We start from the raw sequence: 20609 nt of genomic DNA, 5'->3' as shown, positions 1-20609 counted from the left end.
TCATCTTCTGAGGATAGTAACCTAAATAAACAGTTAAAATCATAGAATTATTATTTACAAGGCATGTGACTGTAATTGTTGCCCAGCATTTGCCTATTACCTTAATGGTTACGGCATTTGTTGGGAAGCATGGGCCTTTAATCAAAAACCAGCTGATGGAGTTCAAACTTTCACTTGCTATTTTCCAGAAACATATCTTAGTAAGTGGGTTAGGGGCTGATTTTGGTTTAGAGGTCCTCTGTCCTTTTTCTTGAGGATAATCTGCCATACATCCTGGAACACAAAACCCAGGGAGGTGATAAGAAAGCATGCAAGAGAAAATCTGACTGTATGCATACAGCTGTGACATCCAGCTCAGAGGGACAGTATATTATACTTGTGTCGGTTTCCAGTCTAGATATTTTAATTTGGTTTTGAAAGAGCAGAAGGATGTTCCTGTGTGCCAGATTTTCTGATGAAGACCGATTTATTGAAATAAGAATTACTTCTGCTTACAAAGATGTTGTCAGGTGCTTGTTAAATAAGTATAAATTATAAGAGAATGAAATGCTGACTACGTTCCATTAATCAGAAGAGCAGTAAGTCTTTGAGAAACATATAAATATCCGCATCAAAAAATTAGTTGTTCTGCATGGTATTTGGAGCAAGCAATTTTATATATGAAAGTTATGTTATCAGCTGATTCTTGTAACATAAAAATAAATAGTTTTATCTTCTGACAATAACGATAGATATTAAAAATCCTATGCACAAAGCCTCTAAAATTTCATCTGCTATGTTTTCTGAGAGGACAGGCTTTAGATCATGTTAATTATTAGATGGCAGGAGAACAGAAGGTTATAAAATAAGTGAGAAGTACTAAAGATTACTTCTTCATTGCTTTCAATTCTAAAACTATGCATTAGAATGTGAAAGTATTTTTTAATATGCAGTTGTAGAATCTCCAGTATCAAATCCAGGTCTTAATATCAGGCACAAAAGTACGATGTAATTGCATAGACTTTGAAGGAAATAGCCTGCTAATATCAGTCAGCTTGGTGAATCAGAATTTGACAAAGATTAGTCAAAAAAATCTTTAAATTCTTAATTGAATTCTAATTCTTAATTCTTTAAATTCTTAATTTAAATTCTTAATTTCTAATTCTTAATGTCAAAAGATCTTTAAATTCTTTAAAGAGTTGTCTGCTTGTTTGTGATTTTTTTTCCCCCTTAAAAATGTTATGTCTTTTCAGGTTGGATAAGTTAATTGAAACGTTTCTGGAAGATAATGATCCTGAAAGCACTCTGGATGTTGGTGCAGACATGCGCAAGATCAAGTACTGCTTCTCTCATGTGAAGGTATTTCTTTTAAACATAGTGAAAGTGCATCTGGGACTGAAAATTATTTGAAGGCATTTACAGTTGAAAAGAGTCAAAAGAAATGCAGTACAGTTGAGAGGCATTGGAAAAGGGTAAAACAAAGTGTGTAATGCAGGGAGGACTGATAGGAGTTTCGAATTTAATTAGAAAAATGCAGCAGAATTGTGTAGAAAACCCAGCAAGGATCTCAGCATGTGGTACCTTATAAGAGAGGACTGCAAGTTATTTGAATAAACCCATTACAAGTTATTTGGAAATGGATAGATACATTCATCGGTATTCAGAGCACTATGGAGTCTTTATTTTTGACAAATCAAAAGAGATAAAAATAAAAGTAAAAATACCATTATCCTTGAATCTGTTACACTAACTGTCATAATAGTGTTGTAAGACCTTCTAAATTGTTGAAAGATACACTTGAAGTAGGAACAACAGAGAAATTAATAGAAGGTAATATATACTTTGTCTGTATTTTGGGATAGAGTTTTCTGATATAATAGTGTATACATTCCTGACCTTATTGTCTTTAAATAATTAGGTTTCAGTTGTATTGTTAATGGTGAAAGCACTGTAATGCTAGAGAACACTTGAGTGTATGTGTAGAAAGGGTAAAGTAATTTGTATGTTTGGTAGTGAAGATCAACTAATACAACTTGCCCAACGCTTGATGCAATGCATATAACTTGACAGTCAACTGGTGACATGAGTTTGTTCTCTCAAGAGTCTAGGCAGGCCTTTTCTTTTGCAGCCATAGCTAGACAGTTACAGAGTAGAATAAATACATAGCTGGAGGTAAGGTTACAAGAGCATACCTTTTGTTTGTTTCTTTCTTCTCATAGCAACTGATGAACCATTCAAAGATTTCTGATAAAAAAATGGTCTCACAACACACCTCTGAAGAAAAAGACACTAACAAAGAAGTGGGAAAAGAAGAGTTGAAAAAACTGAAAGAACTTCTGCAGCAAAGAGACAATGAGATCAGTATCCTTTGTGAAGGAAAAAATAATATTTGGGTTTCAGCTGATGTGGCTACAATATTTTTTTTCTGTGTGTGAGATAGGAGTTGGCTGTATGAAAGGAATTTCTCCCTATTGACCCCATTGTGTTAAAGCAATTACTCAGTTCCCAACTTTTATGTGGCAGGACCCCTACTTTGCACCTGCTTCTATTTCAATTGTGACCCAAACCAAAAGTCTGGATTCAGGCACCACTTATCTTTAGAATGGTCCAGCCAAGATCCAAATACTGTGGATAAAGCCACACCTAAAACACTTTCCTCAAGCAAATTAAACCTTTTTGTAGAACGGGAAATTCTGATGCTATAAGAAGATAAATTTATTACCTTACAAAACATGCACCTTTAAAAATTAAATTAAAGCTAAGGCCTTTAGCATGTAAAAATATTAAACTGCTCAGATGTGCTTTGTCCATTTCAGGGCCCCACAGCAGACAGGAGTAGCTGCACCATTGCATGATGAAGGTAGGGAGTTATTTTTAGCTGGCTGACAGAGCTGTTGGCAGACCACAGTATCACCATGTCTTTAACTTTGTGGCTACTCTGTGGGTAAAATTTGAAAGTGGCAGAGAACTGAAAAACAGCTTTGTTTTCTTATTTATAGGTAACATACTTTCTTTCACAGTTATAAGTAAAAAAGCAAACTCAGCTGTATTCTTCATATACAGCAATTCCAGATCTTTTTTTTTTATGTGAAAAGATAATTAATTATTATTTCATTTGCATGTGGCATGTTACCAGTCTGAACTGAGGTGGCAGGAAAGCTTCTCAATTTTTGTTTTGTCACAGAAAATGTTTGCATTCCAAGGGGCACTTTCAAATAATTTTAGTCATAATACTGAATTATCCTTTCTTTTTAAAAAAAAAAAAAAAAATTGCTCCATTTTGGTATCAGTTTTCAGGTCTGGATATGCTTCTGGATGTACAGAAACATTTCTTCCTGATATAAATGATTTAATTGGTATGAAGTTGCTAATGAGAAAAAGCTAAGCGTCTATATCAAATGCTCCTGTACTTGATAGATATATATGGCTTTGTTTGCTGAAGTACAAGGAAGAAACACGTTGGGTAAATCCACATAAGAGATATATATAAAAGTATAAAACTTTGAACAAAAAACTATTTTTCAGTATGCAGCCTGTAAGTGACAGTACATCATCATTAGAGATTTAATAACATGACTACTGTGATAAAGCGATGGGAAGTATTGAAGCTTTTTAGTCAATCATAACTGAATTGTAAAATGTTTTATTATTGCTATCCAGTCTAGTTAATAATATTCCCCAAAGACTACTTAAATTTTCTGTGGTTCATTTAGAAGATGAATTAGGATTAGAATGAATGAATTAGGATTAGAATTAGAATGAATACCATATTAAATATATATATATATATATATATATATATATCTCACAGGAAGTCCTGTGGTTTTGGCTGAATGTAAACACAATTTTCATTGTAAGCCCTTTATCCGCTGTTAGGCAAAATGTATTTATATGAAATATACTTCTAATAAATATGTAGTGTTATTTATTATTTAGTAAACCTTCTTATTGTGAAAAGATTACAAATGTCATACTCTTGCCAATCTACCTGTAAGTTAAGGGTTTCTTTTCTTTTCTTTGGAAATTTTGTTTAAAGAATTTAAAGAGTAAAAAAGGGAGTGTCACACAATGTCAATAAGTTATTGGAGTTTTCATTTCTGTTTGTCTGTAAATATTTTTATCAAGCACTGATTGAATGGGATCAGCAATTGTGGTCAATGTGTGAATTTATTAGTGCTTAGTAGAAATGATTCTGCTGTTTCACAAAAACTAGGGTGCCTGGATATGATTATAAAAAATATGCCCAACTCTAAATTCACATTCACAAATTGGCTTCCATATGTGAATTGTTCCACTTGAATAAAAAAAACTTAGGGATAAGCAAAGAAGATTTTTGCTATATAGAAGAAACCCTTGATGATTTCCTTAATGTATCTTGCAGATATTCTAGTAAATATGCTAAAAAAAGAAAAAAAGAAAGCACAAGATGCTCTTTTCCAGCTTAGTGCTGTCTCTGCTGGTTCTGCAGCCTTGGAGCGGTCTCTTTCTATAAACTTGGAAGAAAAGTGGAGCCCATCTAACTGTTTTAGACTGAAAGAGGCAAAAGATCTCAGCTCTTCAGTTAACAGACTGCCTTTTCTTTCCAGACAGACAGGTTAGTGTAATTAAGAGAGCAGTTATTGGGTTATTTCAGTATGATCTTCAGCATATTATTCAGATGTGTAACAGAACCAGAGTTTTATTTTCAGTACCAGCAGTATTGTGCTAATTCTGTATCTACAAATTCAGGGATTTAAATTTATAGCCCTCTCAAGGTGCTGATGGCTTTAACAAACCGATGTGAATCCTCTCTTGAATGGTCCTCCAAAAATGGAATATAAATTCAGTTGCAAGCCTTTAAATCTTCAAGTAAATTTGTTCTCAGAAAAGAGTTTTTTTGAGCATAACTCATAAAAAATATTAGGATATAACATTTTTCCCCAAAAGATTTGGAGGTAGTGACTTTAAACAAAAGAAAGAAACCTAAACCAGAACAGTAGATATTGAAAGAAGTTCTGTGCAGGTATTATTAATCATACAGTATCCTAAAACATCAATAAACACTTTTATCTTTTAATCTTTCAGCCTAGGAGAGAAATGTTATATTCAAATAGAATGAGATTTCAGTAATTATGCTTCTAGCTCTTATATCAAATTGTAAACACAAATCTTTTTGTGATTGTCTTTAAACATTTTACTTATATTATACTATTTTGACATCTGTTTTTTATTTAATTTTTTAATAAACCACTGTGATTATTGCTATTATTACTAAATGAACGTGATCAAATGAATTGAAGCCTTAGTTCCAGAAATGACAAATAACTGCATCTTTGTGCATGTGAATAGTTTTATTGAAATGCTACCTTTCTGCAGCAAGACCTTGGTAAGTGAGAACAAATTCAAAATTCTTGTTCTGATGTATTTAAAAATAATAACTATTTGTGAAGTGGTTCAATAACTCCTTTGCAAACAAGTTAGAGCTGAATTGATAAATAATGCATTCATTTCAGATAGCTAACACACTCAGAATATAGTTTTACCATGTGCCATACCTTTGTCAGCAAATGGGTACTATTTATCCGTATGTAACTGATAAAGGTCTCCTAGTAAAGCCAATTTTTGTTGTTCATTCTTTACTCTACTTGAGCTGTTTTGTAAAATATATTAGGTAAACATACAAAATACTGTTCATTGAAAAAAGAGTAATTTGGGACAGATGGTTGGCACAGGGAACCTTCTACGACGATGAAGTATTTTCTTTGGCTAATCAATAAGTAAATGTAACTGATTCCTATCCTATTAGGATAATGAGTTTTAGATGGACTTCTGTCATGAAAAGGTAATTTGTTTTGAGATGAGACTTTTTATATATAATTGGATTGCATATTATATGGCTTTCTCATCCTGAAAGGAACTATAAACCTATCCCCTTCTTTCCATGGCTCTTTTCAATCAGCTTTGGGTCAGATTCCGATATTCCATGATATTCCGTGTGGACAGGAAAACAATAAAGTCCTCAACAACCAAGATGCAAAATGTGGACATAAAAACCCTCCCTTAGTTTCACTACAATTAATTTATTTTTAAAATTTGTGCTCATATTTCTGTGAGGGCTACAGATAAATAATAAATTATTTCTAGATTATTGTAACTGGCCTTATATGTCTGCCGTCCTTTCCAATGGCCTGACATTCTGCCACAAGTCTAGTCCAGTAATGTTGGCAGCATTAGGACTTCTGTAATGTATTGCTGTTATAACGATAATGCCTTAAAACATTATTTCTTAATGTTTGTGTTATGGTGCTCAAGGAATACTTTAGAGTAAAAAATGTAATAGTAAAGGAAAAAAAAATAGTAGAACAACTGTTAATAATACAACCCATACAGCTTTGCCAGGATGCCTTAAACCCAATCTTGGGGGACCAGTTGTCTTTCCAATAATATAACTGAGTTTCTGTGCTCTCCCGTTCTTTTGTGTCTCTGAGAATGACAGCATTTTCTCCCTAATGTACAAATAACTATATTTTTCTCTTTCTTTTGTTTGATTTCTTAAAGTTTCTGAAAATAAAAAGCTTCAATACATCTTAATATCAAAACTAACACTTATATTTAAAAGTTCATGAAGAATAGTCAGGCTATTACATATTTTTCAAATCAGTTTGTAGATACAATAAACCTAGAAGGCTCTCAAGAAAAAAAAAAAAAAAGCGGGAGTAAAAATCAGTGAAAAGAAAGACAGTACTAGGACAAGCAGTCCATGCCATGATAAAAACTAATAATAATAAATCTAAGTTACAGTACTGTTGGATCAAGATCGCATTAAAAAGGGGGGGGCACATCTACTTAAGCATCCCAGTTTCTTTGTAGGCAAGTTACTATATTGAGATCTTTAGCTGCAAAGCAGTATAAAATTTCAAATGGTTACAACAGTTCTATTTTATTATGAAGCTTTGACAGTGCAAAGATATAGTGGTACATTCTATGGCAGCCAAAAACCCTCAGCTCTGAGTGCTAATGGCTGGGATATGACTCTCTTTTGTATTGGACTCAGACCTGGACATATACGTAAGCTTCAGACTTGATTAACCCAATTAATTCCACCTAACAATGAAGCAAAATGTTCTGAAAAAAACACCAGTTGTGCAAAGTGCAGTGGTCAACTTTCATGGCAAAATATTATTTGCAGGTATGTTATTTTAATGCTCTGATATCCACTAAATAGATATTCTGACTGAAAGTTTTCCTTTTAACCTGCAAATTTCTCTATGGAATTCAGAAGCCATCTTTCTCATGGTAATTTCTGATAGCTACAGACCTCCTACAATGATAAAATTATCATCTGTCTCAGCAGATTTGTGAAAGAATAAGAAAGAAGTTCTGATAGGAACCATTACAAAAATATGAAATGCTTTTCTCAAGATTTAGGAATTACCACAGACCTCACCAGGTTTCATAACTATTTTTTCTAATAGAGTCTTGTACATCAGTTAACACAGATATTAAAGAAATCCCAGAAACTTATATTGTCAGCTCCAGAAGTTATAAATACTGACTCATACATCTTAAAGATGAGGATAAATATTCAAATCATTAGATTTCAGGCCAGTCAGTTTTAAAAGATAAGGAGGCAAAACCAGTATTTAATATTAATATTTTGAAAAAAAAAAATTCTTCTGCATACCAAATTTTCAGAACTAACTGAAACCATTTGTAGAACCTGATTTTACAAGATTTTAAAGATGTATTTAACTTTAGTCATGTAAATAATGTCATGGGATTTATTAAGTATGTGCTTAATACTTTACAGAAATAGCAACTCAAACAATACAAATTATATTGGCCAGTTAGCATGGATTGTGTAAGTAAGGAAGTTTTTATGGTGGTTAATTAAAAAGTCTTAACTGCTAAGCATTGTAGTTATATTTCCTTACATCCTCTGAGTTGGCTAAATGACAGTAAATAACAATATTTTTGCAAATTGTTAGTTTTGAAACCCACATAAAACAACTTCCAATAACTGTAGGCATAACTGTTGCATAGTTGGATTTTTTTTATTTACTATCATATATAACTGCTTTACATATTCATGACTTATGCTTCTGCATACTCTTTTTTACGTATTTTTGTAAATAAATTTTTAACTGCGAGAGAGAATCTTCAGCTCAAAATTCAGATACAAGAGCTGGAAAGTAGGGATTTTTGCCCGTGTCCTAATGTGAATATCTGTTAAACTATTTAATATTGCCACTTATTGTCTAAAATTGCTTAGTAATTGAACTAGTAATCAGCTTTGATGGTTTTTATTTTGCTTGAAAACTCTCAGACTTTAGCAGGATTTGACCTTGTTAATTATTGTGGTGGAGACTGAATGCAGGAATGAGAAAGAAATTATCGTAGACAATAAGTGAGAGAGAGGTTACAAGGAATAGATAAATGGACAGGAGTTGCATACCATGAGCTGTACATGTGTGAAAGAACCAGAACTAAGCCTAAGAATACTGAGGGAAAAAAATATAAATTGAAATCTTAAGATTTCTGCTTATTCTGGTTTCCGCAAAGAAAAATATTTTTTTATTAAGCTCTGCAGTATTTTAAATGTGTGGTTCAGGGAAAGAATTAGTCATTATCATAATGACAGATTTTTTGGTGTGGTCCTGTGTGGAGCCAGGAGTTAGACTTATTGATCCTTGTGCGTCCCTTCCAACTCAGGATATTCTGGTTCTAGGATAATCAGACTGTCAAAAGGCATGGTGAGACCCTGTACCAGAGACTGAGATGTCACTAAGTAGTCAGGAATTAGAGATAAAATACAGCTTTAAAGATATTAAAGATTTTCAAAAGAAAGAATATTAAAACTCCTTCTTCAGGTTTTATACCATTCCAATGATAAGAACTCAGGGTGAGTCCTACAGCAGTTCATATAATGGATTTTTACAGTAGTTACTTCACATGTTCTTTAAAGTTATCTAACACTGCCATGCTGCCACTTACTGTACAGGATACTAGGCTAGACTGATCTTACATCTGTTGTCTTATGTCTGTGTGTTTGTTTTTAATTTATCTTCTAAAACAACGGAGAAGTTTAGAATTTGTTTGTTGACTCATACCTCTTCCTGTTTCTGTGTAAAATACTCTCATATTGCTTGTTTGCATTTGTAATTACTCAACAGCTGAAGATATCCATTTGATTCCTACTTTTTCTATTTATCATGCTCTCATTTTATAGGAAGAATTTACTTGATTTGGTGTCACAATGGTTTTTACTAAATAGAATTGTTTCCTTTTATTACAAAGCTTTCGATAACATCAGAAATATGTTAGCAGAAAGTAGCTGTATTTTATCATCAAATGACTAGTATAATTACATCATTTATGTAATGCTACTTATTTTTTAGTCTTTAAATAAGAATCTCAGAAGCATTAGTAAATTCTCACATTTGATACTGCCCTCAGTAACAATACAAACAATTGTGTGTATATGTACAACAGTGATCTTCGAATATAAAGTAGGAACCAGTATGTCAGCTCAAATGCCTGAATTGTTGGGCTGTATCTCCTGCGCTCTACAAGGCAAGGACTGATATTTCGGAAAAATTTTTTGATGATGACCTGTCTTAGAATTCTGTCCTGAAATTTCATCAAACAGAAGAGAAGTGGAAGTGAGGTATGATTCTCACTTGAGCTTCATATTTCACATATTGCAAACCTGCGAATAATAATCATAATTCTGAAGCTATGCATTCTTTTCAAAAGCCATCTGAACTATATGCATATGTCTTCTTGTCTATAGGCATTAAGGATTTGCTAAAGATATGTGAAAGGGCTTGGGCCTGAGCCAAGGTAGGACTCCCAAGTAGAGCCTTTAGTATAATATTAAAGCTATTCTTCATCATTTAAACAGTTTCCATACCTGAAAACAGTTTTCATTTATGCATATTTCAATTTACAGCATGTAGGCTGTATCAAGTAAACTATTTTAATGGTTTGATTAGTTTGCAGGTTTTCTCTCTAATTCTGTTGTGCCTATTCTACAGTCTGATTCAATGCAACATAAAATTGTATTTCTAGTGTCATGTTGCTAATCATGTCTCTAATGTCTTTCTATTTTCCTGTCTCGTTTCTTGATTCTGAAAAGAAACTAGGAAATTGCCAGAAAGCATATAAAGAAATATTTAGTTTAGTGAAATATCTGTGGGAGAATCCTATCCGTATCTATATAAGAAAGTCACATAGATGTGTGACTTTCTTAATCCATGCTGCACTGAACGTGTGTGCTCTTTCAGAGGAAATTAAATTCAGATAATATATCTTTTAAGGCTTGATATACATATCATACTATTTACCTTCATTTACATTCTATCTTTTCTCCATCTACTATACGCCTGAAAATCTAAATAGCAGACTTTGATGATGGTAACTGTACAATCATAGAGAGAAACAAAGACTGTTACCTCAGATTTGCATTCTGAATATGTCTTAGGCACCACCATATCGTATTGACGAACTGCTAATAAATACTAAATTGTAAAGAGTTGATTTTATGTTAAATCAGATTTTATTCTGAACAGCTATATCCTTAACTGCTTATTTAAATATAAGGGCTCATATTCAGAATGTCATTAGTAAATTATTATCAACCAAGAGGTTTGATACCAACAGACCTAATAAGAATGACTGAAATTGGACATGTGCATTGTTGCTGTGTTTTCTGTTTCTTTAGTTTATATCGCAGCCTGTATCAGGATGTTCTCTGTGGTGATTAGAACAGAGGAATACACAAGCACAGCATCTTAGTAATGTCCTATCCTAGGTTTTGCTGATGACAATAGCATTGAATTCTTCAGCGAAAAATTATACCAGTTTACATGCTGTCAAATTTGTTGTTCTTGGATCCCAAGAGACTTCTTTTGGGAGGGAATGCTAGGTATCATTCTCCTCTAATTCAGTAAGGCAACAGTGCGACACTGTCTGTTTAGATTGGAAGGCTGCCTGCTGCTGACATTTTGGCAAGCCAGCTCCCATCACTGAGGAGCTTTTACAGATAGCATAAGACAGTTAGATTAGAGTGAACAGACCAGAGCTTTTTATCTTAGTCCAACTGTTATAGCATGAAAAAGGAGAACTTACTTTTCAATAGCCATCTTAATCACAGAACACTCTAAATTATACATCCATAACTACATGAGTAAGTGTGCACAACATTCCAACATACTCAGTAGCTGGGCTGGGTATCTGCTATTATTTACTGCATCATGATATCGTTCATAAATCTGAAACAGACATAGCTCTTTGGCTATGAATTTAATCTATGTTTCAGATGAGCATTCCAGAAAATGCAAAGATAAATTATTGGCATAATAACCTGAGCTTTACATAGGCTTCAACATTTTTATTTTTAGTTCAATAATGTACTTCATTGTAAAGTTTCTCCTGCAGATTTTGTTGTATTCATAATTTATATCTTGTAGAGATCCTTTACGTGAAATCCTAACCCAAATATAGAACTACATACAGTCTTTCTCAGGAGATGGTGCCACTATTATATATTGGTAGTTTCAGGATAAATCAAAGTATGAAGAATTCTGGCAAAAGAAGAAAAAATCAGACTTCATCGTATATGTCAGTGGAGTGACAACATTGTGTTGTATTTGACTTTTATCATGCTTTTTTCACTTTTTCTTTACAGATAAGTCTTGTTTTGAAATAGATCTCGGACTTCTGCTTGTTTGTAGCGTAATTCTGTCAGTGTAAGAGATATATGATGTCATTTTTGCTCCTACTGGATTTGTTTTTCTACTGAAATGTAAACAATTTGGTTACCAGAAAACAGTGTGAATATTGTGACATTCAAAGAACACAATAAATCTTAGTGATAGCTTCAAATAGTTGCATATCATAGAATGGCTTGGATTGGAAGGGACCTTAAAGACCTTCTAGTTCCAACCACCCTGCCATAGGCAGGGATGCCGCCACTAGAACAGGTGGCCCAGGTGCTGATGGGTTTGAGAGGAATTATTTTAGTCTCACAAAAAAAATTTAGTATCAGGTTTTGACCGTTTTTAACCATTTCCTGTATTTTTATTGGAAAAGTTATGGGGATTTTTTAGAGATTGTTGGAGAACTTATCTGCTGTGCAACCCAATCGGGGTTTAAGATCATTTTTTGCTTGGTGGTATGCAAGCATGTATGAAAAAGAGCATTCCCACTGAATGGCTGACAAGTTGACAAGTTAACTTGTGAAAGTTGGGAGATGGTTTCTATAAACAGATGGTGATTATGAGTAGTGGGAAAGCAGTGATGATAACACACCAAGTGCTCAGTTCTGAAAGCTAAATATTTTCAGCTTGTATTAAGACTTCTCAAAATATTTATTTTGGCTATTTTATGTATTTATGTAATAATTTGGGGGAAAAGCTTCTTTCTATTGTTGGGAAACCCACAGAAAGCTCCCTAATGGAAAGGATTGACTGAGGTTTTCCATCATAATCTCTTCTATGTCCTTCATTTAGAAAAAAGCAGGTCTCAACTCACCAGAAAAATTAAGTGCTTAGCAAATGTATACGTTTCTTGGGGCCTTTTGTGGGTCTAGTGATGCTTTGGAATACCTGAGGACAGACTCCTGACACTGTGCTCATGACTGAGATTGTTTGACACCAAACAAATGTACCTATTTTATTGCAATTTGGTCAGCAAATTAATCACTGATGCTTTTCGGACATTGTTCAGACTTACTACTGATCTTTCTGACCTCTGAGAATAGAAATGATGTCCTACATCTTCTGCTACAGGTCCAGGAAAAAAGTACCTTCATTCTCCAGCTGAACTTCTACCAGCTGTTAGTTAGATGTTCAGAATATTTCATTGCTACTGTTAAACTTTTGTTACTATTTACTTTTGTTAATATTTAGGGAGACATGTTGTGTCCCTAACTTCTTATGTATGCTTTCTATAATATAGAATGATTATTTGTGGTACATTTTTCTTATTGCCAAGTTTAAGGACCAAGCAGGAAGTATCTGACTTCATTGCCTAAGATTTGCTGAATTTATTTTGAAGGCTTTTTTAAATATCTAAATGTTTTCAGTCGGCATGTGCTTTTGAACAATGTTATGGGGTTGTACTTCTGAGAAGTTTAACGAAGTTATTTTCTGGTATTTCAAGTCACCAGATAAAATATTTATTGCTCCAGTTCTTGTAATAAATATGAATGCATATCTAACTTCAAGCACATGTTTTGTAGCATGTGATCAGGTGATTAATTGCCTTCTTGAATATGTCATGTGCTTTTATACATGATTGGTATCTCTGTCTTGAATATCAGAGTTTTATTTCTTCTTTTAATCTTGTGAAATAAAGAAAAAGATTCGTAGAATTACTTTCTAAAAAAAAAAAGCTTTCTTTAAATGCACATGGTTTGCAGTAAAAATGAAGAAGACTATCATATTATTCATTGTGATAAGTGTCTGTTTATAGGAGTCTTGACTAACTTGTGTTGTTTTTTTGATGTTTCTTTGTTTTTCTTTTTCAAAATCCGTTCTTCTGTGTGGCTTTCAAAAGCTTTATATTGTCAGAATTCACAGTGAGTCCCCTGTGAGTTTTGCTTGAGTAAGGAATTTGAATCAAACTCACTGAGATTAGTGAACAGTAAAAAATGAATGGATTAAGAAGTTTGAGGCTCTAGAAACATCCATGTAAGCAACAACAGATGACTATTCCTTGTTACAAAGAAATATAAATACATGTTGTTGATTTAAAGTTAAGTGAGCTCTTGCAATTGGCATTCTATGATAAAGCTGTCTGTGTTAGGATTTTTGTCCTCTTAACTAAGTGTTTATAAATATGAACATGGAGTTATTTTTAGGCGATGAAGCCCAGATTTTGCTTTTTTGGAGCTAGAGGAGCTTTTTTGTTGCAAATCTCCATTTGCAGCATCAAAGGCAGATTTTGTAAGTTGTAAGGTTTTAATGAGAGTGGGGATTGGATCATTACAGTACTTTCATTAATTTTTTGGAGATGTTGAAACTTGATTATCTTATATATTGAAAATGCTGTTATGTAAACCACTTACCACTTATATGGCCATCAACAGCTTTTTCTTTCCCCACATTTATTTAGTTTTACAAAAGATTTCTGGTTTGTCTAAGATGCCTATTGTGTTTTTCTCTCCACTTTTCAGCTGGGAATCTCTTCTGATGTGGAACGTATGTTTGGAACCTTGTTAAAGATGCTTTTGGCAGTTTTTACAGCCTTCCTCTTGAGTCTGTTTAGATGGGGAAAGTTTCCAGTATTTTTATGTGAGTTTACTGTTCTCTTATCCAGATTACTCTGCTGAAATGTAACCTAGTGTTCCCTGGAAGTTCTCTACTATTTCAAATCTTTTTTGGCTTCCTGATTCATTAGCCATATTTTGGCTGTCTAAAAATGATATTAGATTCTTCAGACTAACTCCTTAAAGATGTTTTTACTTTTTGTGGCTGAACCTCTTCAACTCTTGATATTTTAGAAGTAAAATGTGCTCCTGAAAGTTTCTGTGTACTTGAAGGGTGACTGAATTCCTTTATATATTGAGTGTCAGGATTGGCAAATACATCTGTGAAACTTCTTCCATATTGTTATTATTAAGAACATCAGTCCCAAGTGACTAGAGTGCCTTTTAATAGAGCCACTGCATGCACATTGTCTATGCATATGGTTAATACAAAAGCTTAGAAGTTCATCGTATTAGCTTAATCTTCAGATATTTCTGTGCAGATAGTACTAATTCTGCTATATAATAACATAAAGAGTTCTGTTTTGCTTTCATTGGTGTATTTAATCTTGAAAATGGCTTTTCATGTCCTGGTGTAACAAAAACAGATATTGTCTTAAGAGACAAGTCTAAAGATATTTCAGTAATAAGCCCAAACTAGAAATTATTGAAAATGCCCCACAAAACTCCATTTTTTTTCCTGATATTTGTAATGCATGTAACAGGTTAAGATAAGACTTACACAAATGTTTCAGGTCAGTTTTGTGCTCCTGTAAGTTGGTAAGGCTCTTAAACCTTTGGATGTTTTTGCTGAATAAATCAAAAATTGTATAGCTCACTTCTCTCCAATACATCTTGTTTTATCTCTTGCAGTTTTAACTCTGGAACATCTATTTTGTAACTGTGCCTTTGTTTTGTTCAATTTCAGCCACTTCTCCTGTAGGTTCAGAAATATACTTTTAAAAGAATAATGCCATCTCAGCAAGGGGTTATGTAGTATTTAGGTTAATGTGAGACAATTTGGAGCATTATTGACTTCAGTGTGAACTTCAGGTAGTTCTTACTCATAGGTCAGGTAAAAACTATTAATGATATTCATTGCAGGGCCTGTCTTTGGAACCTATAGCTGAGAATACTCAGCTGTAACAACCAACTGAGCTACACTGATAACAGTCTTCAATCATTTTGTTGCTAGAGGCAGGTAGGAGCTGGTCTAACACTTCAGTAAATTAAAGCAAATCTGAAAATTATACTGGTTATATAGAGTTATAGAAAGAGCTAAAATGGTTCTTTGAGAACCTGTGTGCAGCCAAAGGTCGGTGAGATGTAGGTGATTATGGTCAGTCTCCTGTAGCTGACGTGGTGTAGCTAAATAAACTTATGTTGGTAAGCATTTAACTGTAATTCCAGTTCTTCAAACCAGGTATCTGACTCTGGTATTGTGAAAGACAGTACCTATCATGACAAAGATCTAAGATGTCCACTTTTTATCATACTATGGTGCTTATGGTTTATTTTCTCTCCCTAACTAGTTTTTCCCATTTTTCTGGGAAATGAACTTATAGAATTGAGTCATTTGGTGACTATTGAGCAAAGCATTTGCTGAAAGACAGTATTCCCTCCTCTGGTACTTTGCCAAATATTTGTGCAAATAATCCTACTCTTAGTGTGAGCTCCTTACCTGATTTTCAGCATACTTTTAGTAGACCTGCATTCAAAATTAAGCAAAATTTAATCTTTTACTCTATTTTCTAGTGTCTAATTATAATGTAAATAATTTTCTATAATTAGCATTCTGCCTGTTTTATTTTATTGTGTGTGATAATTTCACACCTTTTCCACTTGGTTACCTCTTGGCCATTGAGCTACTGCTGCCTCTTTGTGATAAACTAGCTTACTGTTGCAGTCTTAATGTTTTTAATTTTTATTTTCATTCCACAAGTCCTTCAAATAATGGTCAGCTCAAAAAGTGTATTTGGAAGTTCAACTCTAGGCAAACCTAATATGGCAAAGTAATCCGAAAATCAGATACTGTTAATATTGGATGCCATGTTTGAAACCATCTACACTTTATTTTATTATACATATTACATTGTACCTACTGTTTTCTCCTTCCGTTTTAGCCTTTCTGTTACCTTGGACTAGAAGCCTTTAAGAACATCAGTTTATCATGCTGGAACTAACAATATGATTTCCCAAAAATATGAATGGAGAGACTTAACTTCTTTTTGTATATATATTTGCACACTACTTTAGGAAGAAACTGTCTCATTTCTGCTTATTCCTCAATATAAACCAAAACAGTTTCTGCATATTTGTGTCTCAGTATAGAGAGTACAAACATATAGAGTATGGTTTATCACAGCAGTAGTATGAAATTATTAAGTGTTTGGCTTAAATAATTTTCACTGTAAAAGTCAGAACTGATTTATTGGCATTCATGAGAGTAAATATATATATGTATATATTTGTATGTATATATATATATATAAAATATATATAACATGCTTTTCATAGAATATAGGCAACTTGTAAAGTTTTTAACTGAAGAGATGGAGCATTTCAACTGTAATGCTATCTTCTTTTTGCATCGGTTTATACTTTCTAACACTGTTTAGCTCACACATTTTCAGGCTTGTTTTTTCCTTCTACATTTACTGGGATCTTGTGGTAATTTCAGAAAGAAATGCATGGCTTGCAAGCCATATCATATGAAATGCATAAAAAACTAGATGGAGATAAAATTTCGATGAAAGGGATATAAAGTTTGAAGTGGTAACTTTAATTCTCTCTCAAATTCACTGTCTTTAAAATAATGAAGTCAGTGTGTTACTAACCTTTTATAATACAGAAGGTATTATACAGGATGTCTCCAACTGATAAAAATCTTTTCTTCTTGAAAAGAAAATTTTCTTTTCAAAAGTGTCTGTGTATCTGTTTTCTCTAAGAACAAAATGAAATGTATTTTCCAGTCCTTGTTTATGATGTATTTGCTTCCAGAGGACAGACAGTCAGAGAACATATCCTAAGATATCATTCACGGCCTTGTGTTACCATTGATTGATTAATGCTCCCATGTATTCTGCAAATGTCTGTCTTTTTTCAGGAGATCTCATTGTAGTAATTTATATTTAAATTTCCTTAACAACTTGTATAACTTTGTTATACTATCTTTTCTTTTTCATAAGAATTTCTAATCCTTCTCTTGTTGTCATGAACACTCCACAGAAAAAGCTATAGTGAATTGTTTTTCTTTTTTCATATGAAGTCCTTGTCATTTCTGACTCCTAGTCTGTTGAAATCACTTGTTTTTCCTGTGAACATTGTATTCCTCAAAGAAAAAAAAATCATATCGTTACTTCAAAATAGTACCTGAACAGGGATGTCCTAAGGACATGCTCCTGTGCCACTGGATAGTAGTGATAGTAGCACCCACTCAGATAGTAGCACCCACTCCTGGGCATAAAAGTGCTGGAAATACCTGCCTCAGTTCCAATGGCATTTCACAGGAAGGTGTAAAACCTGCCACAAAGACTGGTTGTGGTTCTGTTTATTTTCATGTTGATGTCTATTATTTAATGTTTAATTGAAATGCTAAAGTATATAAGATTAAACATTCCTTCCAATTTTTAGCTGCAGTGATAATTCTTTGTATGTACGTGATCAATCTCCTTCTGGTTTCTCAAGGACCATGTGTGCATTTAAAATGATAACTTTCATATTTATAGCTAGACATTTTACATGCTCATTTTCTGGGCACAACAGCTTCTGCCAGGTCAAGGCCTGATGACCAAAACGTCCATTGAGTCTAGCACAAAATATTTTTAATTCCTGCCATTGTGGGGGCCTAGAGTTTGGGGCATAACCTGTAAAGCTAGGAGTGCTAGTCAGAGAAAAGATGAGCTCTTAGAAAGATAACAGGTCCAAGGCAGTTACAAGATTTGTTGCATCATTGCACGACCAAGCAGGATTTATTGTCAGGGCTTCTGTAAAGAAGTAATGGTATTTGAGTCTCTGAGACAGCACATATAAGCATTTTGTTGTTTCCCTGTGGCATATTGAACATTAATTAATGTTTCCACGCTTTGCAAGTTAGAAAATTTATGCATTTATCCTTACTGTTTCAAGAGGCAAGGTTAAGTCAAAAGGATATCTTTCCCATTCCTAACTTCCTTCATGAATCTTTGCAGGCTACACTCATGTTCTTAAGTATGTCTTTGAGTGAATTTAAGTGAATTTATAATTTAAATAAAGCTGGATGTAAACATTTAAGGTCATTTTCAGAGTAAAAACACCCCGATAGCAGTTTCTAAACTTTCTAAATACTTACAGAATGAAATTCAATTAAGACTGTATATTGGAATGTAATTGATTTGATTTAGATTAAAATTTTTGCCATGTGCTTCTTTGAGGTTGGTATTGAAATGAGAATTAGCACGCACATTTCAATATAGATAACTCTCATGCAACATTATGGGAATAACTTGAAGAACTACGCAGAGCTTACCATATCACTCTTGATGAGGAAGTTTTCTGGTGGTTTGTAATATGATAGTAATTTTTTAGCCTCCAAGTTCATTTGAGTACATACTATAAATAAGTATGTTTTCGTCTATGACTGACGAGCATTGTATGTATAGTGGGTTTGTTTTTTTTGTTTGTTTTCCAAATGAAGGACTTCGCTACACTGCTCCATACACTTGTCCTAGGTTTGATTCCTTTTGTGTGCTCTATATAGGGCTACAGCTTGAAACTATTTAGAAACTGAATCTGGAGTAAAATGTAGCTGCTTGCCTGTTAAATAGAAGTGATCGTTGCATATATGTGATGGCACAGTTTTATAGTATTTCTTCTGTACTGATATTTCTGAAATGAAACTCTTGGCCTAGAAATAATTTAGTCATTACAGATCTTTCTCTTCAGGAAACTGCCAGAAATGGCATCTATTATAAAAAGTAAGATCTGTAGTCAGGCCGTTGTTGGAGATGTGTCTTTTCTGATGGCTTCCCTATGGTGTGACTCAGTGTTGTAGTGCTGGCTTCCCGCAATTGTCCAAATCTGCCTTTCACCAGATTTTAGAAGGAAGAAATAGACTGAATGGTGAAAACTAAGAGACATATACTTTCATATTCCTATGGGAGATCTTGTTAGTAGTTCTTAGCGTTATCACTTAATTTATACTTATGTGAAAGAAGCTTGGGTAAGTTGGGTCTTGTCTTGGGTCTTTTGAGTAAAGTAACTTTAATGCTGCATATTACATTTCTGTGATAATATCTGAAGCAGTGGAGGGGGATTAAAAAAAGGATGGATAAAATTGATGTGGAAGTGGTGGGAAAGGAAAGGAGAGGGTTATTTTTGACAATGCTGGAAAGGACAGAGAGATCTGTGGCTTAGGATGCATTCCTGATGAATCTAAGAATGAGATGAGGAACAAAAGAGACTGAATTCCTAGGGAAAGGCTGGGGGAAAGCAAGATTTGAGTTACTAAGGAACAAAATGTTAAACCAAGTGAAAGATTTAATGGAAAATGACTAGAGAGAGAAGATGGTAATATGTGCTTTGAAATTGCATGTACAATAAAATAAAAACCATAGTTGTGAAGTGACCACTTGCTTCCCTTAATTTTACTGTTAACCCCCTGAAAAAAAGAACCTAAAGGTCAAAGAGAGGGACCTGAGCTGGGGCACATGTGAGATTTCATGGAACTTCATTAAACTAGGAGAGCTGTAGTAAGAAGTGTTACAATTTTAAACTGCTGTATATCTAATTGTGATCCCTTAAGCAATTTTTTAGTCTTTAAGATAAAGAAGTTTATGTGGAGTGAGAGCAACCACATTAATTACAGATTATTTTTTCCATTCTAGATACTTTAATCAGTTTGTTTAGAAGAATTATGCTGTCACAGCTGAAGAACTAACTGTTGTTACAGGCATTGTGCAAGGTAGAGCTTATAGTGCATTCACATCCTAGGCACTACAGAGAGCAGAGGGGTAACGACAAAATATCAAAATGGAATAATAGCTGATAGCAGATCATTGATGAAGTAGTCAGTATGTTTGGTGTTTGGAACCTGTTTGATTCCATTTTTCCTGACAGATGTACAATAGAATTTATTATTACTGGACTTTAATACTTTGAGTGGTCCAATATATAACACTGGCATACAGTTATGGGGCTAAATTGAGTTTTTGTGTGGCTGAATGGAATGCCCATCTTGGTTGGATTGAAAAATGTCATAAGGCTTTTTTTACCCAAGCATTTCTGCCAAATGCGTACAGGAAGTGGCTTTGGCAGTTATATCCAAACAAGTAACTTCATTTCCTGGAATCTGCTTTTTTGCAAAATGTGGACTTTAGGAAAGAAAGTGAAAAGAGGGATGTTAAGGGGTAGAGGAAAGATC

The 20609-nt window shown here is 33.7% G+C and overlaps 1 protein-coding gene across 3 annotated transcripts in view; it reads left to right on the top strand.

The window, feature by feature from the left end:
- The window catches only part of KIF6 (kinesin family member 6), a 172224-nt gene that overhangs the window by 70632 nt on the left and 80983 nt on the right, over positions 1-20609 (top strand). For all 3 annotated transcript variants that reach the window (XM_040552993.1, XM_040552994.1, XM_040552992.1), the window contains 3 exons: positions 1233-1338; positions 2199-2340; positions 4361-4573. In XM_040552993.1, coding sequence (XP_040408927.1) covers positions 1233-1338; positions 2199-2340; positions 4361-4573 — 461 coding nt within the window. The remainder of the gene's footprint in view (positions 1-1232; positions 1339-2198; positions 2341-4360; positions 4574-20609) is intronic.

Source organism: Cygnus olor, chromosome 3 (genome assembly GCF_009769625.2).
Source record: "Cygnus olor isolate bCygOlo1 chromosome 3, bCygOlo1.pri.v2, whole genome shotgun sequence".
In the NCBI taxonomy this organism is placed as follows: domain Eukaryota; kingdom Metazoa; phylum Chordata; class Aves; order Anseriformes; family Anatidae; genus Cygnus; species Cygnus olor.
The sequence above is the reverse complement of the archived record's forward strand: the minus strand, read 5'-3'. Positions and strand labels throughout refer to the sequence as shown.